The following is a 27,500-nucleotide window of genomic DNA, read 5'->3' on the forward strand; positions in this document are numbered from 1 at the left end:
TGGGCCAATACGGTACAGGCGTAAATAATCCTTCCCTCATCAAAATGTTAGCTACCCTTGCCAATTTTCATCCTTGCCTTACCGTGTTCCTGTAGTGTAAATGGGGTTTATATTTTCATGTTCATTTTTATACACTTAATTACTTTACATAACAACCAGAAAAACAATTAAAAATACAACTTACAAGACTCAGACTGGTAAATATACACTTGCTAGTCACTTAAAGAGGGTTAAATCTCTAAACTAAATGTTTTTTTTACTTCAATTAGTTATTTACATATAAGGTAAACGCTTTTCCGACTTGTCATTGTGTTTTGCAAGTTTATTCCACTTTGTCGCTGTCTGTTTTTCAAACTGATAAACTAATCTGGTCTTGGCTTGGAAAACGTGTGATGACAGATTCACACCACTTAGTTTGCATTCATAGATATAAAATCTATGAAATCATTCCCCGTCGTGAACACACCAAACAAAATATGGCGTTTATTATATGATGAAAGAGACAAAAGCTGCCAGAATAGCGTGCTTCTGGCGTATCTTTCATATACCAGACCCTGAATAATTAACGTCCATAAAACAAAAGAACAAAGCTAACATAACAATACCTAATCAACAAGGCCGAATCAGAATAACAATGGTTCTTTTGTCTTCCGCCATTTTGGTCCGGTATATGAAAGTCTACCCGTGCTTCTTGACGCCAAGTTCGTCCGAGATGAATTCTCTTGTCGAGTAAACGCTCATTCTCAGACAAAATGCATGGCAATCTCGGGTAATATACAAATACACTTGCTTGTTGAAATTGGGCTATTTTGTTAGGTTTATTACAAATGCGTCAAGTCGATGTCACGCACAGACACACCTTTAACTTGCGGAAAAACGCAGGGTTTATTGACCGAATGCAAAAATGGCCGCCAACAAAATTATTCTTTTGTCTTTGTGTTAATTAGCCTAACTAGCCTCGATAAAACGTGTAAAATCGAAAGAATTTGGGTCTAGTTAGGCTAATTAACACAAAGACAAAAGACTAATTTGTTGGTGGCCATTTTTGCATTCAGTAAATAGACCATTTCCGAGTTCGTGTTCGAAAATGGCCTATTAAAGTGCCCCTGTGATCAAAAAAGCGACTTCCTTTTTTCCTTCAGATTTTGAAAGTGTGTTTGCTTAACACCTGACTGGCAAAATTTTGAGCTTTGATTTTTATCCAAAGGCCGTTTACTTTGAGTGTAAGTTTTGGATTTCACGGTCCGGCATTACTCACGTTCAAAACTGACCGATTGGACCTCAGACGGTTGGATCCAGGGAAAAGTGACGTCAGAGGCTCACTAGCTTAAAATTTCAGCGTGTGAACGCAGCTTATTATATATGCAAAGCGTGAGTTTAAAGGTCTGAAAGCCCAAAACCCCCGTGCTGCATATTAATTCTGCGGCGTACACACGTATTGCATTCTTAAACTAGTGAGCCTTTGACGTCATTTTCTCCTCGATCCAGCTCTCTCAAGAACATAATGTTAGTAATGGCGGACCATTAAATAGGAAAATTACAGTTAAAATAAAGAGGTGTCTTTTTGAAATCAAGGCTTAAAACGTGGGTCACTTAGTGTTTTGTTAACATAGTTTTGAAATCCAAAGAAAAATATGAATTGATTTTTTGGTCACAGGGGCACTTTAAGAAGCCTTCAATGAAGAGGCCATGACTCTTTCGGTCAGCGGTAGAAAAACGACCTCCGACTGGTTCCGAATTTGAAGCAAAATCAAACACGTTACATAAGGCAATAATTTATTCAGTGAAATCCCGCTAAAACACACCTTGTCTGGCCTTTGCAGGAATTGTATTGCACCCGTGAAACCTAATCGAAAATTGTGCGCAAAAGAAATTTTTAGTATGGTTCTCGGTTGCAATGGTTCTTTTTCAACGTGTGATATGTTTGAGAGCAATTTTAATGACGGCGAACACAGCTATTTTACTGATCAAACTGCGTTGAAAGTCAGAGTACTTTCCTGAACACACCGCAGAGCGACTGCAGCTTGTCAGCGATCGTTCGATCTCCACGTTATGACGTCTCCGTAGACTTGATATGCATAATCCCGCTCTTCGCAACAATTCATGCTTACTTCGCACGTGTTAGATCAAAATGGCCCCGCATAATGGCTGCGTATTACGAAACCGACCAGAGATCTTTAGTTCCTGTGCTGACTGAAAGAATCGAAGGCACTGGTGACGAGAATGTTGATAGCTGAGTAAAATGTGCATGGGCGGTTGAGGAACTTTTACAACATTTCGTTCACGATTTCCTTGCAGAAAACAGTATGTCAATATTAATAACAACAGAGAAAGTGGGAGGAGCTTCCTTGCGTTTATGCAAATTATTTGAGGGGCAGCTAACTTTCTTGACTTTTAAGAAATTCAAACATCTATCCGCAACCCACTCACATTTTGGAGTTCTCACTTTTTTCTTAATTATTGTGTGAATATGTAATTCGAAACCTATGACATTTGATCGCGGAGGCATTTTTGATTCAGTGACTATGATTTCCAATACTAAGATGCATACATGCAGTTGAAAGATCCCATGAAAAGTGACGTGACAAAGCTTGTAAAACATACCAAAAATTGAGAACCTAATTTCTGCGATGAACGATTAACACAGTTCACGATTAAAATCCAGCATTTACAAAAATAGTCTGATCTATTATTTATCCAACGATTACTTTTCTACTCGGTTAAAACTGTAGATTAAAGAGTTTTAACAACTCCAAGTGATGTCGGTTTTCAAAAAGCTATTTAGTCATTTAAAAAGACAAACTCGTCTATTGGTCGTACAAAATTGTCCCTAGATGCCCACCGTCCACATAGTGAAGCATATTACAGAACAGGCCTTAAGTACCACTGCGATTAAAAAATACTGTTCTCTTTTTCCCCAAACTGACTTAAACACGCATTGGCGTTACACGCGACCAGGAAAATGTTAAGCTTTCTTCCCGAGCAGGCTGTCTGGCGTCCTCAAATAGTAAGTTGCTGATCTAAATGCCCTCCTCCCCCCAGAAAAAAAGAAAAGCGTGGGCGAAGAAAGGATGTAGTTTAATGGTCAAAAACCAAGCCTGCATTCACAAGGTATCCATGTTTTCGTGGAAATGAAACCAGTCCTCGGTAGTTCAAAAGGTGGATAACGCTATTAACTGGATAAAAAATCACTATCCAGCGGATATACACTAGCAAAACCAATAGACCATATTCGTATTCTCAGTATTGGACTGGAACTAGCTTGCAATGGAGGCTATAATGCGGGGAAATCTTTTCAAATGCAAATCCTCTTTAATATGTTCCCCAGCATTAGCCTCCATTGCAAGCTAGTTCCAGTCCAATACTGGGAAAACGAATATGGTCTATTGAGTTATCCAATGGATAGTGATTTATCCAGTGGATACCGCTATCCACCCTTCGAACAACTGGGTCCAGAAGGCTTAAAATCTCGCCACTTTCATGTTAAACCCACTCGTTTTCGAAAATCTGAGTAAAAAGGTCATTTTTGATCGCAGCGGCACTGTAGGAAACTTCAAAAATATATTGTGATTGGAATTCAGCAGTGATATAAACAACTTGCACAGAATTCTGAGCGTCGCAAGGCGTCGTCTTCTTTAACTTGTCCAGTGGATCTAAGAGAGATTTACGCCTCCTCAAGCAATGGCATTTGCTCCACACAGTTTAGAGATGACTCTCTGTAAAGCTCTCTTTTGCTCTGTGAGCTGCCTGTTGGCCTTTTCGGTTCTCTTCTCGTTAGCTTCCGTTTGTTGAAGAGCTTTAGTGAGTTTTGCATTTTCAATGTAAAGTTCTTGAACAAGGTTGCCCGATCTTGTTGCACTGGCTTCCGTTTGTTGAAGCTGCAGCGAGGAAAAAAAAAAAGCAAAAAGGTTTGTCTGTAACCTTTGTAGCGCAAAGAAATTAGCGTTTCAAAAGACGTTAATTACCACCCACTTTTTAACGTGCTACTTTTTTAAAAAAAATCACTTCCTTTTTTCCGTCAGAATTTGAAAGTGTGATTGCTTAACACTGGACAGGCAAAATTTTGATCTTTGATTTGCATAGTAATTCAGCCACGTACACACACATTGCATTCTTAAACTTTTGAGTCTTTGAAGTCATTTTCTCCTCGATCCAGCTCTCTCAAGATTTTAAAGTTAGTAATGGCGGACTATTAAATAGGAAAATTCCAGTTGAAATAAACGGGTGTCTTTTTGAAATCAAGGCTTAAAACTTAGGTTACTTACTGTTTAGTGAACATAGTTTTAAAATCCAACAAAAATTAAAAATTGATTTTTTTGGTCAGAGTAGCACTTTAACGTGGCTAAAAGGAGTTACCTAGTTTCGACATACTGTGTGGTCGAAAACGGAACGGAACTGAATGGACATGACTACTAGACCCATGGATAACAACACTCTATATGCAAAAAAGGGAAAAAATTCTCTCTGCAGTGGAGAAATTATTTTATTTCCAGAGTAGGATAATGACTGAACAAGACTGCTGGAAGAGCCTCTTAGTTGACCATTCTTTCTTTTGCAGCTTTTTCAAAGCGACTCTCCGTTTAAAGTTCTCATGAAAATCATATTACATTCGCAGATGGACTTGTATGGAACGCCAACACTGTCTTATGTGAACCTCTTTCATTATATGCGGTGCATTTTACATTATATGCGGTGCATCTTACGTTATATGCGGTGCCTTTCACATTATACGCAGTGCTTTTCTTATTATATGCGGTACTTTTGTCATTATATGTGGTACTTTTGTCATTATATGTGGTACTTTTGTAATTATATGCAATGCTTTCGTCATTATATGCGGTGCTTTTGTCATTATATGCGGTGCGTTTGTCATTATATGCAGTGCTTTCGTCTTTATATGCGGTGCTTTCGTCGTTCTATGTGGTGGTTGTGTCATTATATGAAGTAGTTTTTACATTATATGCGGTGCTTTGTTTGTCATCATTATATGAGGTGCTTTAGTCGTTATATGCGGTGCGTTCTTCATTATGAGGTGATGATTCCCCGGGGTCTGGGTAGGAGCTTGTGAAAAATCCCCGGAAAACTAAGACCTAAGACTCGGAAAACTAAGACCCTTTTCATTTTAGTTCTCAAAGCAATCCCTGGGCCGTTTAAAAAGGCGCAAACATATAATAAATAAATGCGAAGGAAATCGGGAATAAATCACGCGCAAAGCAGCAAATAAGCCATAGAAAAGAACGGCACCAAAAAACCCTGTATTCCTGAAAGAAATATTATGTATATCCAAAAAATTAAGATCGATTTTGAGACGACAAGAAGGCTTTATAATGACAGCGTTGGGAGAAAATCTAGCGGCGCTTGCTTGATAATTTATTCACGCCACAACCGCGAATGTCACGCCAGGCGAGTCAAGGCCGCATGACAATCCCGCATTTCATCAGAAAGGAAAAACAAATCGTTGTTCTAAAATGCCTCGCCTGTAACTGAACCAATTGTTCATTTGTTCTTCGGAAATTATTGCCAGTCGGGTGTTACGTCCTGTTGGAAATCAACGGCGGATTTTTCTTTGATCGATCTCTGTCGTGAGCGCATGTAAACAAATACCAAGGTCAACAGAGTGGGACTGAGAGGGGTGGGAAGCAGGAACCTCTAACTTGGCGTCTGTGCATTGAATTAAAAGGTAACAAAGGTAATAATGTAAAGCGTATTTAATTGAACGATCAAAGGCTTATTCGGTTCTATGATAAGTGGAACCTCCTCTTGCCGTCGCATAAACATCTCTGAAATTTTGCTGAGCTTATTCAAAAATTAAAAAAAATTCATGGGTGTCAGTTAGGCCTTGTCCCGATAGATTAGTACACGGTATAAAGATTTCTGTAAGAATCACATGGCAATGTTATGGAGGGTTTTAAAACATTGAGAACCTTTACATATCAATTTGCTTATGGACATATTAAAATCAAAATATTTTTAGATTTTCAAAACAGAACGAACGTGCTCGGACTTTCTAACAAAGGCCCCCGAGTTCCAGCCGTACAATATATGGTCCAATAAAACCAGACAGGCAATCCAACTAGATTACGCAAATCGTATAATTTATTCCAATAAGATTATTCGATCTAAAGAAAAGAATGAAATACATTTGAGAAACCGAACAGGATTCATCGGTACATAAACACGCGAGTAAAACTATTGACTAGAATTACAGCATTGAATACTTACTTCTTTGACGATGTCTAGAAGGATTGTTTCACGGTGTACAGGTCAGCAACAGATAAAATAGGTCAGAGTATAACAGAAAACGGGTCAGCGAGACAGATTAGCAAAACATGCACATATCTTCGAATCGGAAATGTCTGAACTGAAAAACTGACTTATTCACGTGGCGTAATTACATAAGTTAGTGTCAATCAAAAATCAATCAGGAAATCAAGTTAATAATTCATTGTATTGACGAAACAATATAAGTACCAAAAACAAGAATAAAATGAAAAGGGTCTTAGGTTTCCGGGTCTTAGTTTTCCGGGTCTTAGTTTTCCGGATTTTTAGTGGGGAATCCGGAAAACTAAGACCTGACACCTAACACTTAACCCGAAATATTCCAACATAATGGCGGTTGGAGCGAAGCAGATTCCCTTAAATTGTACTACATTTGGATGCTGGATCTGCCTTTTTTACGAAAACAGTGTCACCAGCGCGATTCGCAGTATTCCCGCCAAAAAGGACATGTGACCTTGTTGACCTTTGAATTTGTTTACAAGGGCTCGTGACAGAGCTCGATCAAAGAAAAATCCGCCGTTGACTTCCAACAGGACGTAACACCCGACTGGCAATAATTTCCGAAGAACAAATGAACAATTGGTTCAGTTACAGGCGAGGCATTTTAGAACAACGATTTGTTTTTCCTTTCTGATGAAATGCGGGATTGTCATGCGGCCTTGACTCGCCTGGCGTGACATTCGCGGTTGTGGCGTGAATAAATTATCAAGCAAGCGCCGCTAGATTTTCTCCCAACGCCGTCATTATAAAGCCTTCTTGTCGTCTCAAAATCGATCTTAATTTTTTGGATATACGTAATATTTCTTTCAGGAATACAGGGTTTTTTGGTGCCGTTCTTTTCTATGGCTTATTTGCTGCTTTGCGCGTGATTTATTCCCGATTTCCTTCGCATTTATTTATTATATGTTTGCGCCTTTTTAAACGGCCCAGGGATTGCTTTGAGAACTAAAATGAAAAGGGTCTTACTTTTCCGGGTCTTAGGTCTTAGTTTTCCGGGGATTTTTCACAAGCTCCTACCCAGACCCCGGGGAATCATCACCTCATAATGAAGAACGCACCGCATATAACGACAAAAGCACCTCATATAATGATGACAAACAAAGCACCGCATAAAATGTAAAAACTACTTCATATAATGACACAACCACCACATAGAACGACGAAAGCACCGCATATAAAGACGAAAGCACTGCATATAATGACAAACGCACCGCATATAATGACAAAGCACCGCATATAATGACAAAAGCACCGCATATAATGACGAAAGCACTGAATATAATGACAAAAGTACCACATATAATGACAAAAGTACCACATATAATGACAAAAGTACCGCATATAATAAGAAAAGCACTGCGTATAATGTGAAAGGCACCGCATATAATGTAAGATGCACCGCATATAACGTAAAATGCACCGCATATAATGAAAGAGGTTCACATAAGACAGTGTTGGCGTTCCATAGACTTGCTTTGAAATCGAGGGTCAGGTCAAATAGGAAATGCATGGCCTTCTGAGCGACCTAACTCAAGCATTTACGCAAAACTCGTCAATCAGCAAGCCCAGTTTGTCGAAAAAAGGTAATGATTATCATGTTTAAATGTCATGGCATTCAAAAGGTCTATAGTTCTGATCACACATATAGCGGAATTTTGTGCAAAAACAGCTTAAACTAAAGACGTCCAGTTATCCTTGTTATCTAACGCCGAATAAAGAACATTAAATAAAAACCATCTGAGCTTCCATTCCCGCTAAGGAATAATTTTAAACGGACCAAAATAATACTTGTAATCAATTTTTTTTCTAAAAAGATGTTTGTATCGGATAAAATGAATTTTAGAATCGCTTACTTTCATTTTCAAATTTCCAAAGCGCCGCCATCTTGAGTAACTGTGACGTGTTAGGGTTGCCCTATTGTTAACAAACACAACCTTACACGTCACAGTTATTCAAGATGGCGGCACCCGGAAATTTGAAAACAAAAACAAGCAATTCGGAAATTCACTTATTTCGGATACAAACGCTTTCATTGAAAAAGTTCAAACAATTTTGATTACAAACAATATCTCCTGTAGTTTAAAGTTATTATTTTTGTTTTAGTGGAGGTTCCCTTTCTTAAAGTGTCAGGATTAAAAAGCTCTCTACAAGCTCACGTTCAGATCGAGTACAAGTATTTCCAATCCAGTTACCTGTTTACTGAGTCGAGCCACGTGCTCATCTAATGCTTCGCGCGTCTGCTTTACTTTATTCAGCAAATCCTGTTTCTCTTTCTCCAGTTGTCGTATTCTTCCTTCCCACAGATTGCTGGCACTTTCAAGTTCTCGCAGCTTACGTGTCTTTTCTTCGAGCTGTTGAAAACAAAGATTCACTGCTTCTTTAAAATACACTTAAACAACCGCAAATGTTGCCAGCCGCGTACATGGATTTCCTTCAGAGTGTTCCTAAACGTACAGGGCAACAGTTTCTGTTTGTTTATTATAATAATTTTTGCTGGACACTCGTCAATGTGATTGGCCCAGGGCGAGTAAAGGCCACCACAAAAAGACAAATAGTTAATGACCGTCACTAATTCGAAAACTTTTCATGTTCAAAGAGCAAAAGTTTTTGCAGACGGCTTTTCCCTGCTTTAGAAATCTAGGATTTTACGAAATAAAAAAATTCGCGCAATTCTGCTCCAAAAGTTACATATGTCCGGAAATGCACGTGATTAGATGCACGACGATTTTGATAAGCGTCACGAAGTGTCTCCTTGCTCCTCGACCCAACTTCAACATCACCCGCGTCTTAACCACGCGGGTTTTTGAGACGCGGACGGCAACCAAGAAGAGAACATTCGCGTGCCAGGACAGTAGTGCCTCCCAGATTTTTATACCAATCATCTCTAATGGGGAATTGATCAACATCACCCGCGTCTTAAGCACGCGCACCGGTGGCTTAGTTGGTTGAACATTGGGCTGACAAGCGGAAGGTCGTGAGTTCAACTCCGGCCGGAATCAGGGTCTTAAAATAACTGAGGAAAAAGTGCTGCCTTTGTAATTACATCCGCAAATGGTTAGACTTTCAAGTCTTCTCGGATAAGGACTATAAACAGGAGGTCCCGTCTCATAACCCTTGTTGGAAATTAAATAGTATGGGACGTTAAAGAACCCACTCACTATTCGATAAGAGTTGGGGACGTAGCCCCCGGTGTTGTGGTCTGACCTTATCTGGACGGGGGCATCTTTCACTTCCTAAAAAATTAATTGCAAACTGCGTAACAAGCAGTCTGGCTAAAGTCCCCCACTTCACTTCACTGATACTTGGCAACGTAAATGTGGTTGCGTGAAGACAAGTTAAACGGGAAACAGCTCACTTCCGGTTGCCGTCCGCGTCTGAAAAACGCGCGTGCTTAAGTCCCCTAAACTCCAGTCCTTAAATAAAGAGGAACAGATTAATTTACCCTCACCAAAAATCAACGCCAACCCTGATACTTACCTCATTGTTGAAATGGGTAGCAAATTAAATGCTTATACAAAGGACACTTCGTGTTGGTGTACATCTAATTACGTGCATTTGTGGACAAAATTGAAGTTATGAAGACATCGTCAAAGATCAAAAATGGGTGCTACAACCTCAGTCTAAAATAGTTGTAACACCTCTCTTGAACAGCACGTAACTCGCATCCAAGCTATTGATAACGCAGCCCTTCTCCTTCCTCCCTTCAATGTTGCGTTTCCCGGTTAGTTCTTGCACAGGAACCCATAAACATCAACATTGAAAGGGGAGGAGGGGAAAAAATTCCGTCAGCGTTACAACATTTGTGACCGAGACTGTAGGTGAATATTAGAAAATTTATTTCTTTCCAACCTTTTTGCTAAGCGCCATAACCTCTGCCTTTGCCTCGTTGAACACTTTTTCTCTTAATGCTTGATCCCGTTCACTTGCCATGTTGGCTCGATGAAGCTGTTCTTTTAACTCTCCCACCTCGCGCTGGTGGCGTGATTTCATTGTTGTCATTTCAGTATTTGCAAGTGTTGCCTACAGCAATATAAAACTATTATAAAGAAATTTCCTTTTTTCCAACGTTAAAGGGTGGAACGAAAGAAAAAACACAGGGAACGAAAACTTACCGTGAACGAAGATCACACCTTACCACACGTCATACAACATTTAACAGAATGTCACGCACAAAACACCTCAATAAGATCAAATCACGCAACGCAAGCTGTAAACTGGACTTCACAACATAAACATGAACAATGAATCCAGACAGTGTAATTACAGTATTATAAGACGAAAAGAAAAAATAATGAGGTTTCGAATGATAACGTTAGAAGCAAACATGCACTAGAACATAGGGTGTCCACCAATTTACTAACTTTTCCTTCTTCGAAATAAATGCCCATTTCTTGTTTGCTTTGTTTTACTAAATTTTAGTGTGAAACTTATGGGATTCAAACTTCAATTTTCCGTTGAAAAATGGAAGGAACACTCCTAGGGGACACAAGCCGTTCAGTATACTGAGAAAAGGAACACATCCCATAGGACACACAAGAAGTTAACTATTGGTCTCGAGCACAATTTACGACCGAAAGACGCTAAAATTGGTGCGACAATAAGGGATTTCACGCCTTACCACAGCTCTTCCAAATTGAAGATCAAAATCCCAAAGCAATTTTCCCAACATTTTAGGTTCTACGCAACTTCCAACCTTGAGCCGCGTGATGAGGAAGAAGTGAAAAACACTTCTTGGGCAAGAATAACTAACAAACCTTCTGTTTCTCTGTTTCTAGCTCTCTCTTATGAATGCTCTGTGCACTGGCCATCCTTTCTTTAAGCACGCACACTTCTTCTTGAAGTGTGTTTGCTTTGGCATTCTTCTCTTTAAGAACTTTTTCCAAGACCTGTTTCTTTCCTTGGATCTCTTCCAATTTCTTCTCCATGATAACAAGATCATTTTTTGCCTTTGGAAGAGATAAACACCACTCTTTACAGGGATTCATTATGTACAACAGAACTTCAACACAATTACAAGTTGTCTGTTTTTACATTATATCTGGAGCCAAAGTTATGTGTAGCGGTGACGACTGTCTGTTTTCCTAAGATTTTCTTTATTACACTCTGAAAACTAGTCAACTCTCTGGATGATTTCTTTTTGCTAACAAAAACTGAAATCGCTAAAACAAGAATCAGCTATAGCACCTCAAACTACATTCTGGTGATAAAGCACACACCGCACAGCAAGGCAAAAACAACACTTAACTTAAGAAATGTTAAAACGAGGTTAGCTTGATTATGCGCCAACCAATTCGCAAATATGCTTTACGCCTGTTAAAAGTTACGACGAGAAACACGTTTCAAATTAGCACTAACACAACACACAGACAATTAACGTTTCAGTTATATGTTATAGTGAGGTCCTTCGGGGCAGTTTCCTTTCTTGTAAGACTGTTGATGTGACATTGCACGGGAACGGACGTCATCTTCATACGAGAAAGGAAAGACGCCTTCCGATGACAGAGAAGTGCGAAACGTATGCCATCGATAGACTCCAAACAAACAAACAAACGAACGGACTTCATTACCTTGATATAATTGTTGGGTTTAACCGTTCACAAGAGACATGTTAGACAATTTATTAAAAAACATCAACTGCATGTGTTAATGATTTTCAACATTTTAAACTGTTTTTAAGTATTAATAACAAGGAATAAAAGAAAATTCATCGACAAAAGAATTGCCGCCAAAATCAGCGTACGCCGGCATTACCATTTACGGGTATTAAATTAAAGAACACCTTGCAAACACCAATTTACAATTATAACCGCTTTTCAGGGATAATCTTTTATTCGGTTAAACAAATTCTTTAATACAAACGACAGTTTAACATTTTTAAAATTTAACTATTCAAAATTAAGCGCGTCATTAAGTCAGGTTTAAAGGGGCTATGTCACGTTATTTTAGGGCGTTTAGGGGAAATATTTTGTGAATCACGAGTGTAAAACTTAAAAATGGTAATGTAGACTTCCTTTACTGATAAAATTATCGTTACATCACAAACAAGATGAGCCTGAGGAAAAACGACCTTTATCTAGGCGATTTGTCATGGACTTGAAAAACTTCGGGCCGACTTTTTTCAAGATTACCCCAATGCAATCCGAGTCCATCCGTCCTTCTCTTTCCTTTTGTTGTATTTCTTTCATGTTGTTCAACAGTTTTAAGTGGTTATGCAATGCTTCATTTTACTTTTTAGGCCTTTTGGGTGTCATGAAATTGCATCACTTTGCGTTACACAGCCCCTTTAAGTACTCCGTCACACCGTTTGATCTCTAGGGTTTGATAGTTATAGGTGTTACAGAAATTCCCAATAGAAAGTCCTCAGTTTTCGTTGATCATTAAAACAAGTATCAAATACAATAATTTGCAGGAGTCTGTCCGGCAGTGCTTAAAATCCCTAAGCCCAAATGACCGTTTGGTTAAGCCACAGATTTTTTTATCATTCAGCGAGTAGCAAAAGTTGCTTTCGTTGATTTACAACAGGCTGTGCGTTAAAAGTTAGTATTATCATAAACGCCGCAGCAACCATTACCAGGAGGAGCAGTAAACTTACCACAAACACTAAAGTAGTGAAGCTAAAGCGAAAAGAAACTGAACGATGAAGCAAATGTTTTTAACGTTAAACCTACACCAAGCATTACAGCATTAGACTAGGCCGTCACAATGCTGATACAATTATGTACAGGACACAGTACGCAATTATTACAACAAGGCTATTAAAACAACAGCATTTTAAAAGTAGAGAAAAACAAAACACCAACACTTGACGCCACCTTCTCAACTTCAAATTCCCTCAGTCGCACATTCTCCAAGTCCGCGAGTTTTTGGGTCAGCTGGGTCACTTGTTTCTCCAACTGTTCAGCTTCTTCCCCGCGCTGCTCAAATCTAGCATCTAAGGCCTGGTAAGCACTGTCTCTTACAGCGAGCATGCGTTCTAGCTCCTTTACCCTGACGTCATCTCTGTCCGCGATCTTTTTGGTCAGCAGTTTAAGCTTCTGTTCCAACTCCAAATTATGCTTATTACGCTGGGTCAGCCGTTGTTCTAAATCCTTGTTCTCAGTCTCCCAAACAGTCACACGAGTTTTCAGTTCTTCCAGTCGCAAATTTTCTGCGTCTGCCAGCTGGTTAGTCAGCTGTGCAACCCTGTCCTCGAGCTCGGTTTTATGTTTGTTGTATTCTTGCGTCCTTTTCTCTAATTCTCGGTTTTCACTCTCTTTAATTGTCAACAAAGCATCCAGTTCTTTCGTTTTCACCGCAGCCTTTTTCAAGTCGCTCTGCAGTTCAGCTATTTCGTTTTCCAGCTCCGAGTTATTCTCTAACAACTTTTTACTCAATTCCACGTTCTCCAAGTCGCGGCTACGTAACATTTCCTCGATTTCCTGGCTTTTGTTCATGATGTCTTTAAGCTCGGCTTCAGTTGAAGCTAGTCCAGTCAACTGAGAATCTCTATCCTTCAATCTCTCTTTCAAGTGTTCTTTTTCTGAAGTGCTCAAATTCAAACTGACTTCAAGTTCTTGCACTCTGACCTTTGCTTCGCCAAGCTTTTCTTCCATGTTTCCACAAGTATCCTTTAACTTTAAGTTCTCCGAGGTGTGTTCGCGAAGTTTCAATCCTAAGTCCTCCACTTCAGAGGTTCGTAGATCTAATAGGACGCTCATCTCCTCGGTTTTAAGCTTAAGTTCTTTGACTTCATTTTCCAGTCCTCCACTATTCACCTTTGACAATAAAGGGTCAAAAGCTTACAACAGGTCAATCTAGCAAATCTAACCTGAGTCACGGTTGACTCCAGACGAATTTCTTTATACGAAAACGCGGGCGAGTTTAAAGACCGACCACATAAAATACCGGCCAAAACCACATCAAGAAAACGAGCCCAATTCCTTTCCACTGGATTCATTACTGATCCAATGGTAAGCCGTCATTTCTGGGCATGAAAAGTACAAATCTCCTCCCCGCGGAAAATTAAATTAATGCCGCACCTTCTTAAAGTGTTGATCAATGGTATAGGTAAAATGCAATCGAATTTGGTTGATACAAGTTCAGACCGCTGATGAAGACTTTATCAAGTCACAAAATCCGATAGTTGACGCTACACTTTAAAAACTGACGTTTCCAGTTGGATCTCGGAATGAAGAATGCCATTTGGAAAAGTTCTTCTGAAGGTCGAAAAGTTGTCTTCCAAAGTTTTCAGCAGTGTAGAAGCTCTCGTAACCTGCTATTTTTTGATATTGTAAGCAGCTTCTACTGTTTTTAAGTTTAAAGTGCCCATAACCCCAAAATATTTTTTTCGCTGAAATGAATCTTTGCACCTGTTCGAAACGCACTGCGGCCATTTTTTCCCTTTTTCTAACAAATCCTGCCATTTTATAGGCTTCGAAAGTTGCGAAAATCCAAGCATCTTTTGTTCACGACCGAGTCAGAAGGAAAGTGGGTCTATTCCTGATTTGACGTCACAAACTGATTTACATTGCATAAAGTCTCAAAATTGCTCCCTTTCATCCAAGGGAAAACAGAGATCCACATTACTGTTTTCCTTTCGCTTCCACCGATCTCCACCACAAACACAAGAAATTCAATTTTGAAAGGCTTCTTTTTTAAAAGAAGTCCTTTCTCGTAATTCTGCGCTTTTGAAACTTTTTTGGCAAGTCTCCGATTTCACGGGAGTTTTCAAGCGTTTGATGTATGGCGTGCTACTCTGAAACGCATGCACCGACTGAAACTTTGACTCTAAACGTTTTTCGACCTGGCTTTTTAAAGTAGTTTTAGTTTTACATGACAGCGGAAAAAACTGCTTTGGCTTCGCCTCGTTGATTGGTTGGTAAACCTCACGAGACTTTTCCTTGAAATACCCAAAAGCTTAGTAAACATTAATCAACGCAACCTCGAAATCACTTCCGAGCTTCCATTGAAAAAAATACTAACGACCCTTTCTCTTTTAAAAGCGCATTACCTCGCATTTAAGTGTCGCGTATCGGAAGTAACTACGCGATGGCAGTGAGTATCTCAAAAACACGCGCTAATTTCTCAACCAATGAGAAGTAAAACCAAAAGCAATAGCGACTTTCATTCGTGCATTTTCCCGCGCTTTCAGCCAGTTACATGAAATTGTTTCGTCACGCTGTTTGCCCCTGTTCTGATTGGTCGTCAACTCTGCATTAAACCATTCCGTTCGTAACACCTACCTTCTCCGCCTCAAGAAGTTCTTTTTCTCTTTCTAAAGCTTCTTTCTCCATCACAAATTTCTCTCTTTGCAATTCATCCAATTTGATTTTCTGTTCGGTAATTTCTTTGACGCTGTTTTCCAAAATCAGTCCTTTTTCTTTCTCAAGTGCCTCCATCTTGGTCTCAAGCTCAGCGACTCTCTCCCGGGACAATTTCAATTCAACAGCTTCCTTATCGCTTCGAGTTAAACTTTTAAGCTCAAGTGTTTGAACCTTCGCTTCGAGCTCTCGTTTCTGCTCTTTTAGTAAATTAATTTCATCCTGTAGATGCTTGACTGTTTGTTCTAGTAGTTCGGTTTCGGTTTTTAGCCTCGCAGCGTATTCCTTTTCAAGTTGCGATCGAAGCTCAGTCTTTTCATGCACACGATCCTCTTCCAATTCCTGCTTCTCTCGAGTGTAATTTTTCTGAAGATCTTTAATTTTTCTCTGGTAACTCTCTTCAAGCTCGCTTCTCTCGCGAGAGTAACTTTCTCGTATTTCCTGTAGACCTAGTGTGCCACTCTTTTCAAATTCGGCTTTTTCTCTCGTGTAACTCTCTTCAAGTTGCGCTTTTTGCGTGGCAAAACTCTCTTCCAAGTCGGCCTTGTGTTTTGCAATTAGACGCAGAAAGTCGTTTTTTAGCTCGCCTTTCAACCCAGCTTCACCTTCAGTAAAAGCTTGTTGTAGTTCGGTTATTTGATTCTTGTACCTTTGCTCCAACTCAGCTTTCTCCCTCGAGGTGCTTTGCAAAAGCTTCGCTTTTTCCTCGGTATAATGTTCCCCTAGTTCTGCTTTCCATTTCTGAAAAGCTAACTCGCTGTGAGTTGAATTTTCATGAAACCCTTCCTCGATTTTTGCTCGTTCCTCGTCGAATTGCTTCTCTAAATCGGATTTCTCTTTCAAAAACCCATTCTTTAGTTCGGCCTCTCGCAGAGCAAGTGTATGGTTATGTTCGTTTTCGAGCTTCTCTGTTAATTCAACTTTGTCGCGAGCAAACCTCTGTTCGAGTTCGTTTTTCTCACGAGTGAATGACTCCCTAATTTCCGCTTTTTCTCTCGTGAATTTCTGTTCCATTTCTGCCTTTTGCTCCACAAAGCTCTGCTTAAGACTCGCGACTTCCTTAGAATGAGCTTGTTTCAAATCCCAAACAGCATTGGAATGCTCTTCCTCAAGTTTGGCTTTTTCTTTCTTGAACTTATTCTCCAGTGTGCTAATCTGCTGATGGTGAACACTCTCGAGTTCTGATCTCAAGTTCGTCCATTCCAGTTTTCCCTTTTCCATAGCTGCCACCTTTGTCGAATTCTGCAATTCCCATTCGGCCTTCTCGATCCTATAATGTTGTTCCAATTCAGCTTTTTCGTTCATCAACTTGAGTTCCATCTCAGTTTTCTCTGTCTCCACACCTTGCAACTTCTCAATCAAACGTTTTTCTTCCATTTCCATTTTTTCTTTCTCTCTATCCATTTCCCCTTTGAAAAGCTGCTCCAGCATTTCTTTCTCGCCCTTGTGTTCCTCCTCCATTTCCGATTTCTCGCTTTCATACTCGGATATCAACAACTCCCTTTCTTGTCTAAATCCATCCTCTAATTCGTTTCTGAGGCTTTCTTGTTCACTCTTGAGGGAACGTTCAAGATCCTTCATCTTCGCTTGATATTCTCGCTCTAACTGCTCTTTCTCCACGTTAAAACTCTTTTGCAACCCTTCCATCTCACCGGTAAATTGCGTTGTTAAGTTTGCCAGCTCTGTATCATATCTTACACGTGTTTCGTGGCTATCAGAAGCAAGAGAACCAGTTAGTGACTCTATTTCGCTCTTCAGTTCGTTTATTGCGGCTTCACGTTCTGTCAGGTGCTGTTCTTGTTGTCTGATTGTATCGCCAAGTTGTTGAACCTTTTCTTGGAATTCACAAATTGACTGCTTTTGTTCGGCCACAAGTTTTTCTTGTTCGCTGATCGAAGTTTGTTGTTCTTCCACTTTGGCTCTGTGCGTCTGGATCTGTTCTTCCTTTTCCTTCAGTTCGCTTTCAAGGTTCGCAATGACTTCTAAAGAAAGTAAATAACAATATGATAATGCTAAAGATGAACTAACACTGAGACAGACAAGCAGATACCGGTTGTATTTTCGAGCAGTAATGTTAGTTGTGGTAGTAATGAATTGCAAAGACAGGACAACAAAGGAAGATACGTTACAAGCTGTTGGAAAAGAAGAGCAATAAACGATGAAATGGGAGAAAGGATAGATGGAAATTAGCCGAGATGAAAGAAACGTGCTTGATGGACTGTAGGACAGACCATTATGTGTAGAGTTGAAGCTGTTGGCTCGGTATAGAGATAATTGGAGTATTTGGAATACGGTAAACCTCAAGGAGAGACTACACATGTCATCAGCAAATACACGATTTTGTCATAACACACGAGGAGAGTGTTACTTCTAACTGCAAAGCAGGAAAAAACTTCGTCTTTAAGCCACTCGAGCGCTATTCTAGACAGGGGGGAAGTTAAGACAAATCAACACTTACTTCTTTGTTCTTCCAATTCTTGAGCGTCATCTGCACGAGGAAAAAAACAAAAATTGTCTCATATTAACAAAAACAAATTGCGGTCAAAGTTTTAGCCAATTCCGGCATTTTCGAGGGATTTTGAAGTCGATTTTTTCATAGTATTCATTGTTTAGCTAACTAGTCACAGAGAGATCTGTCTTCAAGAAAATAAGTCAGCGCCCCTCTAACAGCCTTTCAAGGATTCACACAGACCATTATCTATATTTTCAAGAACAGGATTTGACTGGTTCAATTTCCGGAAATTATTTATGGAAATAAATATATGGAGGTTCTCAATAGGTGGTTTGCAGCCAATCTCTTGAGACGCAGATAACAATACTGCAATGTACAATTGCTGGTGTATGAACAAAAGAAGCTAATAGAGATCTTTTGTCTGCATGCGTCCACCAACATGGCGGCGATGACGTAACGTAAAAACCACCAATTGAACGATTGGCTTTTTGTTTTTCCCACATTTAACACTGACCGCGCATGTTTATTCTTCTGTTGGGTCATTTGATAGTCAATGTCTGGTTGACCCTAGAAATTCCTTTGGAGTTTTCGCCTGTCAGGCAATTGAAAGCCGATCAAAACGAATCTCCTCAGTGAATCATTACTATAGCACTACGGCAAACACATCTCGCTTTTTATGTACAATCCCTAGACTGGCTGCCAGCAAAACAGTAATTGGTTATATCGACCTTATTCGCTTGAATATTCCCAGTACTGATCACAAAACGATAGTCGTTGATTCGCTCAAATTCACTAAAACGAAATCCTGAATAAACGTCGTTTCTGCTCAGAATCATCTTTTTTGTGATGTAACGATAACTTTCTCAGTAAAGGAATTCCACATCACCATTTTCGCGTTGTAAACGCGTGATTAACTAAAAATTCCTCCCAAACACCCTAAAATAGCGTGACATGGCCCCTTTAAGTACACAACGAGTAATTCAAGAATCTCTTGTTCGGACTTAATTTAACTCCCTCTGAAGCATCGTAAAGTGGACGAAAATGAAACAGGATTGGTGCGACGTTAGGCACAGAAACCCCAAGAAAAACGTAAAATGAAGTTTAAAGGAAAGAATGTCACGAAACAAAACAAATAAACTATGAGAAAGGATACCAACTTTACCAGAACAGTAGTAAAGAAAGATGAAGAAAAAACAACTGGAATAAGAGTAACAATTCGAGGAAGACTAGGAGAGAAAATAGAAGACCTTGCGAGGGAACAACTGGTTCATCAAATTCCACGGACCACGGAATAGGAGGAGCATCATCATCTGTGAACTGATCTGAAGAGGAAGACGACGAGGCACAGAACGATGACAAGGACAAAGAATAAAGGAATAGTTAATCTGACAGGAATCATAAAGAAAACAACGGTTAAGTTATGAAAAGGTAAAACACAAATAACGCGGAAACACGATCATTCACGCGGCCGTTTTCGAGATGTCACGCAATCCCATGTCGAAACAGAGGAAGGGTGGCGTGGCATTTCAAAAACGGCTGCATATGGAATAAGTTAATCCGTTATGAAGTAAACAAAAAACGGAGGTGGAACAATACTAAGAGCACACTCCATGTACTGAGGGTTAGAGAAAATAGCGTTTTCTAATTTTGCATTCAAAAAACACTGTTATGTTTAGGTCAGGGCCAAAAGTGAAACGAGAACAAGCTGTCTTACTAAAACCTTGCTGAAGAGCATACAAAGAGGAAGATGTTGAGATTATTCAAGACATTTCAAGTTGAAAGAAAAATGGTTTTAAACTACACGACACTTTTTAAAGAATAGGTTAATTAAGCACTATAAATATTTTACGAACCACAGAGATTTACAGAGAAGTCTATTTTCTACAGACGTGGGTGTTTCATTGTTAAGCTCAGAATACACCAAAGCTTCAAACATTGAGAAGATGCGATTGCTGTCCGTACTGTAAAAGTAGAATCCACGCACAACACGTTGTTTAATCATTAACCAAAATATTAATTGAAAACAAACAACTGCATCGTTACGTTACAATTACCAACGATCTTACGTTAAGAAATGCAAATCGGGTGTCAGTTACTTTAGATCATTAACGAAACACAAAGCGGGAGGCAGGTCAAACAGTTGTGCGCGTAAGCTTGTAACACTGATGGTAACCCATTAGATCACTAGAAAGAGAAACCACAACCACAAAGAAGAAGAAGCCGAAAGTGTAATAAGTTGCTAGTAAACTCGTGGGATTAAGCGTCTAACTTTTCATTTTGAATATATGTTGTGCAGAAGAGATAGAAGAGACCACAAATTACAGTTACGCATTTAGGTGGATAACCTCGTACCCCCTTTTTCAAAACCTGTTTCTCAATTCCTTGCACCCCGTTACGTTATCACCTCTCTTTTTAACCCTAAACCTTGAGAAAGCTTTGATTACTTAACTTTTGTGAACTGATTCGTGGAGGCGATCTTTGTAAATTCTTCAGGAGTGAAAAAATGTTTGTCGTAAGGTTTTTGACTTGGAAAATGAAATATGTCTTAAATTGTGTTCATTGCCACGGAAGCTATGGAGACGTTCTTTCTGGTTTTCCACTTGGTGGATTCATAGAGTAAGAGCTACTACAGAACATGTACCGACCCTCTTAGAGGGTAAAATACTTTTATCCCCATTGCACCCACATTACTCTGTTATCCCTTACAATCCCAAGAATAAAGCACACGTGATATGACTCTGCGCACGCAGCGATTATGCCGCTTACCCGCGTCCTCATTTGACCCGCCATCACCGCTGACTCGTACAGGGGGAACCTGCGTACCGTCTGGATGGTCAGCGGCATCTGAGTCATCGGTTGACGTTACACCCTCCTTATTTCGTTTAACGACCTGCGGTTTAGTATAATCTGAAAGAACCGAGCCATGCCGATGAACCTTTTGACTGTCCTGTCGTTTCCGATGACTAGGCCGTCTTTTCCCCGAACTGTTGACTTGCTGTGTCAGAGCCTCGCATTGGAGACGCAGTTCATCGTTCTCGTCTCGAAGTTCCTAAGAGAAGCGAAAAGTAAATATGAGACTGCAGATGGAAAAGCCTCAAAGTTAAAAAAAATGGAGCACGCGGTTGACACATTGGTAACAGGAACTGTCTTCCACCAGCGAGTCCCGCGCTCGATTTCCAGTCTCAGTGCCATGTGAATAGAGTTTTCTAGTTCTCTAATCTGCAAGGAGAGATTTTTCACTGGCTACTTAAGTTTTAAACTGTTAACAAAAAAACCATCATTTGATCTAATCTGGATTAATTATTTGGTTTTAAAAAAATTGATTTTCAGTCTTTTCTCGAATGAGAAGAGCATTTTTGCTGAGGAAAAGGGTTGACAAGGAACACAGTTAAATTTGTTAAGTATTAAAATGAATGGATGTTGGGAATATTACACGTGCGTCTAAGAGACATAATGTACTGTGGCACAAGTTGTGAATTACTTTTAAGATCCTCGATCAGTTGTGCAATTTGAGTAACTTGACAAAAACGTCAGTGAAAAAATACAGATAAGAAACGTAATTAATGTAGAGAGGTTGAAGATTCAACACAAGATGATTTATTTACCCGCTACGATAACGAAATCAAGAGGGCAAAAACGATGACAGAACTTAAGATGTGGAGGCCTTCGACTGTCGTGTCGAAATAACTTTGCTCAAATAACTTATAGACAAAAGCTACTTATAGACAGGAAACTACGTTAAGCTATTATGGGGAAGGTTCAAGTAAATCTTTATTGAAATAGTAGATGTTTTACGTCGAAACTATCGAAATCATCGTAACACGACGAACATCTGCCCATAGACGATCATTGGCTCGGTGAATGTTGATTAACTTGCAATACACCGGGCTTTCAGGATAACCTAAATGTGAACCCGTTTTAATACAATCCAGTTTAGTCCTGGCATGCACCTGTTTAGCTTTGTTTAATTCACATTGTTTTAAGCTCTTGAGAGTGATTTTTGCGCCCCTTTAATTATGAAGTCCCACAGCAGATGAAATCCAACTCACCCTGTTGATTCGCTCCAGTTCTCTGACACTTTTACTGTTCTTTTGGTTCTGCTGTTGTTTTAACATTTGCTGTTTCTCGACTTCAGCCAACTGCAAAAAGAGCACAAAGGGCAACTCGATCACAAACCAATCAATCAAGGACAAATCTTAACATTACTTGTTTTGTCAACTTTGCATTACAAACTGCCACACTGGATAACGTATAGACCAAATGCATAAATGGCGGCCAAAAAAATATTCTTTTGTTTATGTGCTAATTAGCCACACTAGCCTCGTTTGCATGGACAAAATACAAAAGAAAGGTTGCTTGAGAGCGAGGCTAGTGAGTCTCATTAGCACATAAACAAAAGAATACATTTTTGGCCGCCATTTATGCATTCGGTCAATTGAACGCTTACTCTAGTGGACAGGTCTCCCATAGATTCCAATTCTTTCTCCAGTCTCTCTCGGACATTTTCAGAGTGGATGAGTTTCTCTTGGGCATCTGACAGAGCCTTCTCGAGTCGCAAGATTTCCTAAGAAAAAATGAGGTTGTCAAACTATATTCACACGGTGGTTGCGTTAAGTACTTTCAAAAATACTGTGTCGCAGAGAAGTGAATATTGACCGAATGCAAAAATGGCCGCCAACAAACTATTCTTTTGTCTTTGTGTTAATTAGCCTAACTAGCCTCGTTTTACAGCCCAAATTCTTTCAATTTTACGCGTGTGAACGAGGCTAGTTAGGCTAATTCACACAAGACAAAAGAATAATTTGTTGGCGGCAATTTTTGCATTCGGTCAATATAACCACACAAGAGAAACTAAATCTGACGAGGATAACAACCACCAAAGCATAGACACACTCGAAACAACTGGTCCCTTCCTTTCCCCGAACACATCATTAACTAAACGGTAAAAAGCTTAAGCGATTTTTCTTGGAAAAGCAAACTTGCATCAATGATAAAAAAGCTTGTTGTTATTAACCACGTTTGTTTTCAGCAACCGATTCCCACAACATTAACTTCTCCGCCCTCGCCCTATATGGAGAGTTAAGTTTCGAAAATCCCGAATTCAAGATTTTGGAAGGCCTAAATCCTGAAGTCAGAAATACAAAAAGTATCCTAAACATGCATAATTAGGCCTAAACAAAAGTTTTTAGGCCTAAGGTTAGCTTTTATGAATGTTGCCTTCCAAAATCTTGAATTCATGATTTTGGAAACTGAACTCTAACTCTACGACATAACTCTATGAAAATTCCTCTAAGAATAGCTGTCAAGATTTTGGAAGCCAAAATCCTGAATTCAAGATTTTGGAAGCCAACATTCATAAAGGCTAACCTTAGGCCTAAAAACTTTTGTTAGCTTTTATGCATGTTTTATTCCTGTACTTATGCATGTTTTATTCCTGTATTTCTGAATTCAGGGTTTAGGCCTTCCAAAATACTGATTTTGATTTTGCAAACTTAACTCTAACTCTGATGTCATAACTCTGTGAAAATAACTGTATTGCTAGTCAACCTCCTGTCAGCCTCCTCCTGTCCATCATTTCACGTTGTTAGGGAGCTTTAGCAACGAGAACGTCACCTCCAAACATAAATTCGTGTTATTGCAATCACTTCGCGACTAAATATGCAAATTTGTGACGTTTTCGTTCCAAAAGCTCGCTGTTCACTCACGTGATACGCTGACAAGTTTGTTGGAACCCGAAAAATTAAGGACGGTGGTTAGACAGATACCCTTCAATTTGAAAGTGAGACACTAATAACGCTGAGGCGACCTCGTGAATTGAATAAGCTGTGTTGTTGCCGACAGTTAAACAAGCACACATTTTAAGCACGTGTTGAACCCGTGTTGTTTTAGGACCACCTTTCCCCTATCCCCCTCCCTACCCGCTCTGAAACAAACTTTGATGCCTCAGCCTCGGGAGACACTTTGACAAATAAATACTGATAGAAAAGGCAAACCAACACACCTCCTCTGCTTCTGTCAGTTTGATTCTAAGACGCTGCTCTTCAGATTTAGTGCTGTGAAGTGATTCTTCCAACATCGATCTTTGTTGATTGGCGGAGTGTAACACTTTGTCTCGCTCCTCAGTCAGAGTTTGCTGCATAGTCTGCATTTTTTCCGAGAAAACAGATTCTTGATCCCTGGTGAATGCAAAGTTAAGTGAGAAAACTCTATTTCAGTCTGCATTTTTTCCGAGAAAAACAGATTCTTGATCCCTGGTGAATGCAAAGTTAAGTGAGAAAACTCTATTTCAGATACACCGTGATAATTTCTACCTAGAGGCTTGTGGGACAGTGAATAGAAAGCAACAGTTTACTGAAATGCAAATAATGTTTTGTGGCTTATGCAAGACGACAACGACGGAACGCCACAAAACAACAGGATGAAAGAGCAAACACAATGGATTCGCACGCCCCACACGTGCGTTTCACATTTTGGTTTCACATTTTGGTTTCACATTTTCTTTGCAGTTTCCGTCCTGACAACGACGTGAACTGACCAAATTTGATATATTTTCTAACGTTCACCAAACATCTATTACCGTGGAAACAACATCTTTAAACAACGTTTTCGTAGCCGTTGTCCTCGCCCTACCGTAAGTTTCCCGCAGTCACCGTTTTTGTGACCGCTAATAAGCACTGGTGTTTTAATTTCCTGAGAATGCGCAGAAGAGGCGGAAGTGCGTTACTTCATGGTTCAGAATCAGCCACAGCTCGTCGTTCTCCGTGCTGACCGAAAACCCGCGGGCTCAGAGAACGAGGAAGGTTCTATCACAGTAAGCAAAAGTTTACGCTTTGCAAAGTAGTACTGATTTATGAGGCGATTTTCAGTGTTATTTCCCGAGTAGCGTATTTTGAGCTGTCTCAATTTGTAGAATGGTCTATTTCAAGGAGAGAACACGAAGTAACGGCGGCCTATCAAGTATGTGATGACTATGTGCACACTGACAGCTGTCAATAGAACAGTTCACGGGACCTGTCACTGACATGACCTTATTACCTGCTATCGATTTAGAATTTGTTTTGGGTAGAAAGAAGACACTTTTTCTTATAAACCATGACAAGGAGCTCTCGATAACTAAGTCCCTCATAAATATATCAATACGAAATAAATCGGAAAATAGTGTTGTTTCACGAATTCTACATGGAAACTGTAAGAACAATTGACGACTACAATTTAAGATTAAGATCCCTTCACGTTAAGTACCTGAGCTGAATATCTGAGTTATTCAAGTGGAAAATTAACTTGACTAACACAGCCAGTTTGCCGGGTAAAGGGTTGCACAAACTGAATTCAACACTTCAAAGCGGCTTGACTAAAAACGACTTTAAAGGTTCCAAGAAAGAAACAAAAAATTGTCTCAGAAACAGACCTTGAACTCCTTTAAAAATTACCGTACGTTTCTGTGTCACAGTCGGCCGTACCTTAATTTTGTCTCGTGTTGTTTTTCTAGTCTCTGTGCGGTGTCCTCGCTCTCCACAATCAGCATCTCCTTTTCCTCCGTGAATTTGACGACGCTTTCCTTGAGAGCATCGCGTTCAGCGGACACAGTTTCAATTTGAGATCTGGAAGAAAACATGAAGAACCATTTCGGTGGATGAACTCTTCACTTCGATGCAACGATCAAGTGCCTTGTTCCCTCCCGGCCGCCATGTGCGTGAGGATTGGCCATTTCCGAATTTAAATAAGCATTGTGTTTCTGATAAAGATTAGTCTTCCTTCATATGAAAAGTGGAACTATGAAGCAATAGCTTTCTGGTGAAAATACTTTTAAACTACCCAAAATCAAGTAAATGCATTTGGGTTACGAAACATAAAAAATGCTAACGCCTTCATCTCTAATACCTTCACCGCCCTGCATTTACCAACATTAGCTGACATTTTCAGAAGTGTTTACCTTACCCGTAAATATAAAAACGAAGGCCGCGCAAAATAATAAGTGAAATCCCATTCATAAAAACGATACAACAAACTGTTACTTTTAAACAGGACTGGAAAAAAACGTTCTAAGGTGCAATGACACTACAGGAAAAACGAAGAGTTTTTCTAAACCAACAAAATAAGATGCATTTAACCAAGACAGCAAACGAATTTTGAAGAAAATCTGTGTGGGAACGAGTGGTTTGGTATGAATTGTTATAACTTCAATTGTTTAGTAACCACTGAGATAAACTCGCAGTGTCAATCTACGTATTTTGCACGAATCTTGAGCAAAGGTCGTCGCCTTTGCCGAACAGAGATTTGGGCAAAAAGATACTAAGTTTTTCCAACTTAACTTCTAACACAATCCTGACAAATAAACTTCATATTTACCTCGATAGAGAAGGGACGCTGTACTCTTTAATGAACACGTTGCACGTTGTCACAACATTTAGTTTTTTAGTCTACTTCATACTGTTTCTTAGTTGCTATGACGTTTATAATAGTTGTTTACCTTTCCTTGTTCGTATTTTGAACGATTTTGTTAAGCTCCTGGACGACACGTTTCCTAACTACTTGCATTAGGAAGTCAGTGTAAAGGATTAGTTTAAGAAGATGCACACAAATAAATTCAATATCGCGTCTCAAAGAGCAGAGTTTACCTACGCATACATTCAAGAGGAATCGTTCACAAACGACACTAATATACAATGAAAGTAGTAGTTAAACCTCTGTTCGACACAACATTCTGTACAGCTACATGTATGTACCTCGACAGACGTGACATGAAATCAGACAGCAGTTTGCCATGTTCTTTCTCCGAGACAAACGATTCCGCTTCGCAGTCAAACTTAAGAGGTGATTCTTTTCCATCGATTTGTCCTCTTTGCAAAGGGCAGTAAGCCATTCGCGGAAGATGAATGTCCAAAGCTACGGAGCGTACATCACGGACAATAAGCACCTGTACGGATTCTCACAAGTCGACGGAGCAAACCCAACTGAAGTATTACGCATATTATGAAAGTTCTTAGACAAAACCTTTGGGCGGATGGTGTTACCAGCTGAGATCACTAACGCTGTCAAACAAACAGCACTTAAAACGGGACTCGACAAGCCAGGAACCAATCAAACCGCGTAGAATCAACAAGGCATCACGCCCATAACCGTGACGCGCGCGAGCACGAGCGAAAATGGAAATGACAAAATATCACACCTGCATATTTTTTTGGTTCGGCTTTCTTTTGCAGCACCATTATATGTCTCGGAATTCTCCAAATGAGATAGAAGCAAACGAAAAACAAATTCGTTAAATCTCAGTCATATCGCTGAAATTCCGTTCTTTTTATCATGAAAATTTGCGCTTGAAATACGGTAGTTGTCGTCCAGTCTCGGAAGTCGGTGAAAGGGAAAAAAGGGGGGAATACACAAGGGTTTGAATCATGTTACAAGTTGATATCATACCGAGAGGTGGGCAAATTTGACGCTGTGCCTAGTTGGGTAAAGAATTCTCATTA

At 39.7% G+C, this 27,500-nt stretch overlaps 1 protein-coding gene across 4 annotated transcripts in view; it reads right to left on the reverse strand.

Annotated features, from left to right (window-relative positions):
* LOC138038868 (ninein-like protein) overlaps positions 1 to 27,500 on the reverse strand; it is a 55,006-nt gene that overhangs the window by 167 nt on the left and 27,339 nt on the right. The window contains exons 1-13 of one of the 4 annotated variants that reach the window (XM_068884945.1): positions 26,757 to 26,989; positions 25,491 to 25,631; positions 24,032 to 24,206; positions 22,478 to 22,594; positions 22,080 to 22,169; positions 20,797 to 21,079; positions 18,037 to 18,066; positions 15,501 to 17,560; positions 13,092 to 14,033; positions 11,034 to 11,225; positions 10,129 to 10,299; positions 8,472 to 8,630; positions 1 to 3,878 (exon numbers count right to left, since the gene is read on the reverse strand). The exon at positions 1 to 3,878 is cut by the window's left edge and continues 167 nt beyond it. In XM_068884945.1, coding sequence (XP_068741046.1) covers positions 3,675 to 3,878; positions 8,472 to 8,630; positions 10,129 to 10,299; positions 11,034 to 11,225; positions 13,092 to 14,033; positions 15,501 to 17,560; positions 18,037 to 18,066; positions 20,797 to 21,079; positions 22,080 to 22,169; positions 22,478 to 22,594; positions 24,032 to 24,206; positions 25,491 to 25,631; positions 26,757 to 26,893 — 4,701 coding nt within the window. In that variant the 5' untranslated portion in view covers positions 26,894 to 26,989 and the 3' untranslated portion in view covers positions 1 to 3,674. Of the gene's footprint in view, positions 3,879 to 8,471; positions 8,631 to 10,128; positions 10,300 to 11,033; positions 11,226 to 13,091; positions 14,034 to 15,500; positions 17,561 to 18,036; positions 18,067 to 20,796; positions 21,080 to 22,079; positions 22,170 to 22,477; positions 22,595 to 24,031; positions 24,207 to 25,490; positions 25,632 to 26,756; positions 26,990 to 27,500 lie in introns of those variants that run through there. The other 3 variants (XM_068884943.1, XM_068884941.1, XM_068884944.1) reach the window with 3 other exon arrangements.

The sequence above is a fragment of the Montipora capricornis genome, chromosome 2, assembly GCF_036669925.1.
Source record: "Montipora capricornis isolate CH-2021 chromosome 2, ASM3666992v2, whole genome shotgun sequence".
Classification (NCBI taxonomy): domain Eukaryota; kingdom Metazoa; phylum Cnidaria; class Anthozoa; order Scleractinia; family Acroporidae; genus Montipora; species Montipora capricornis.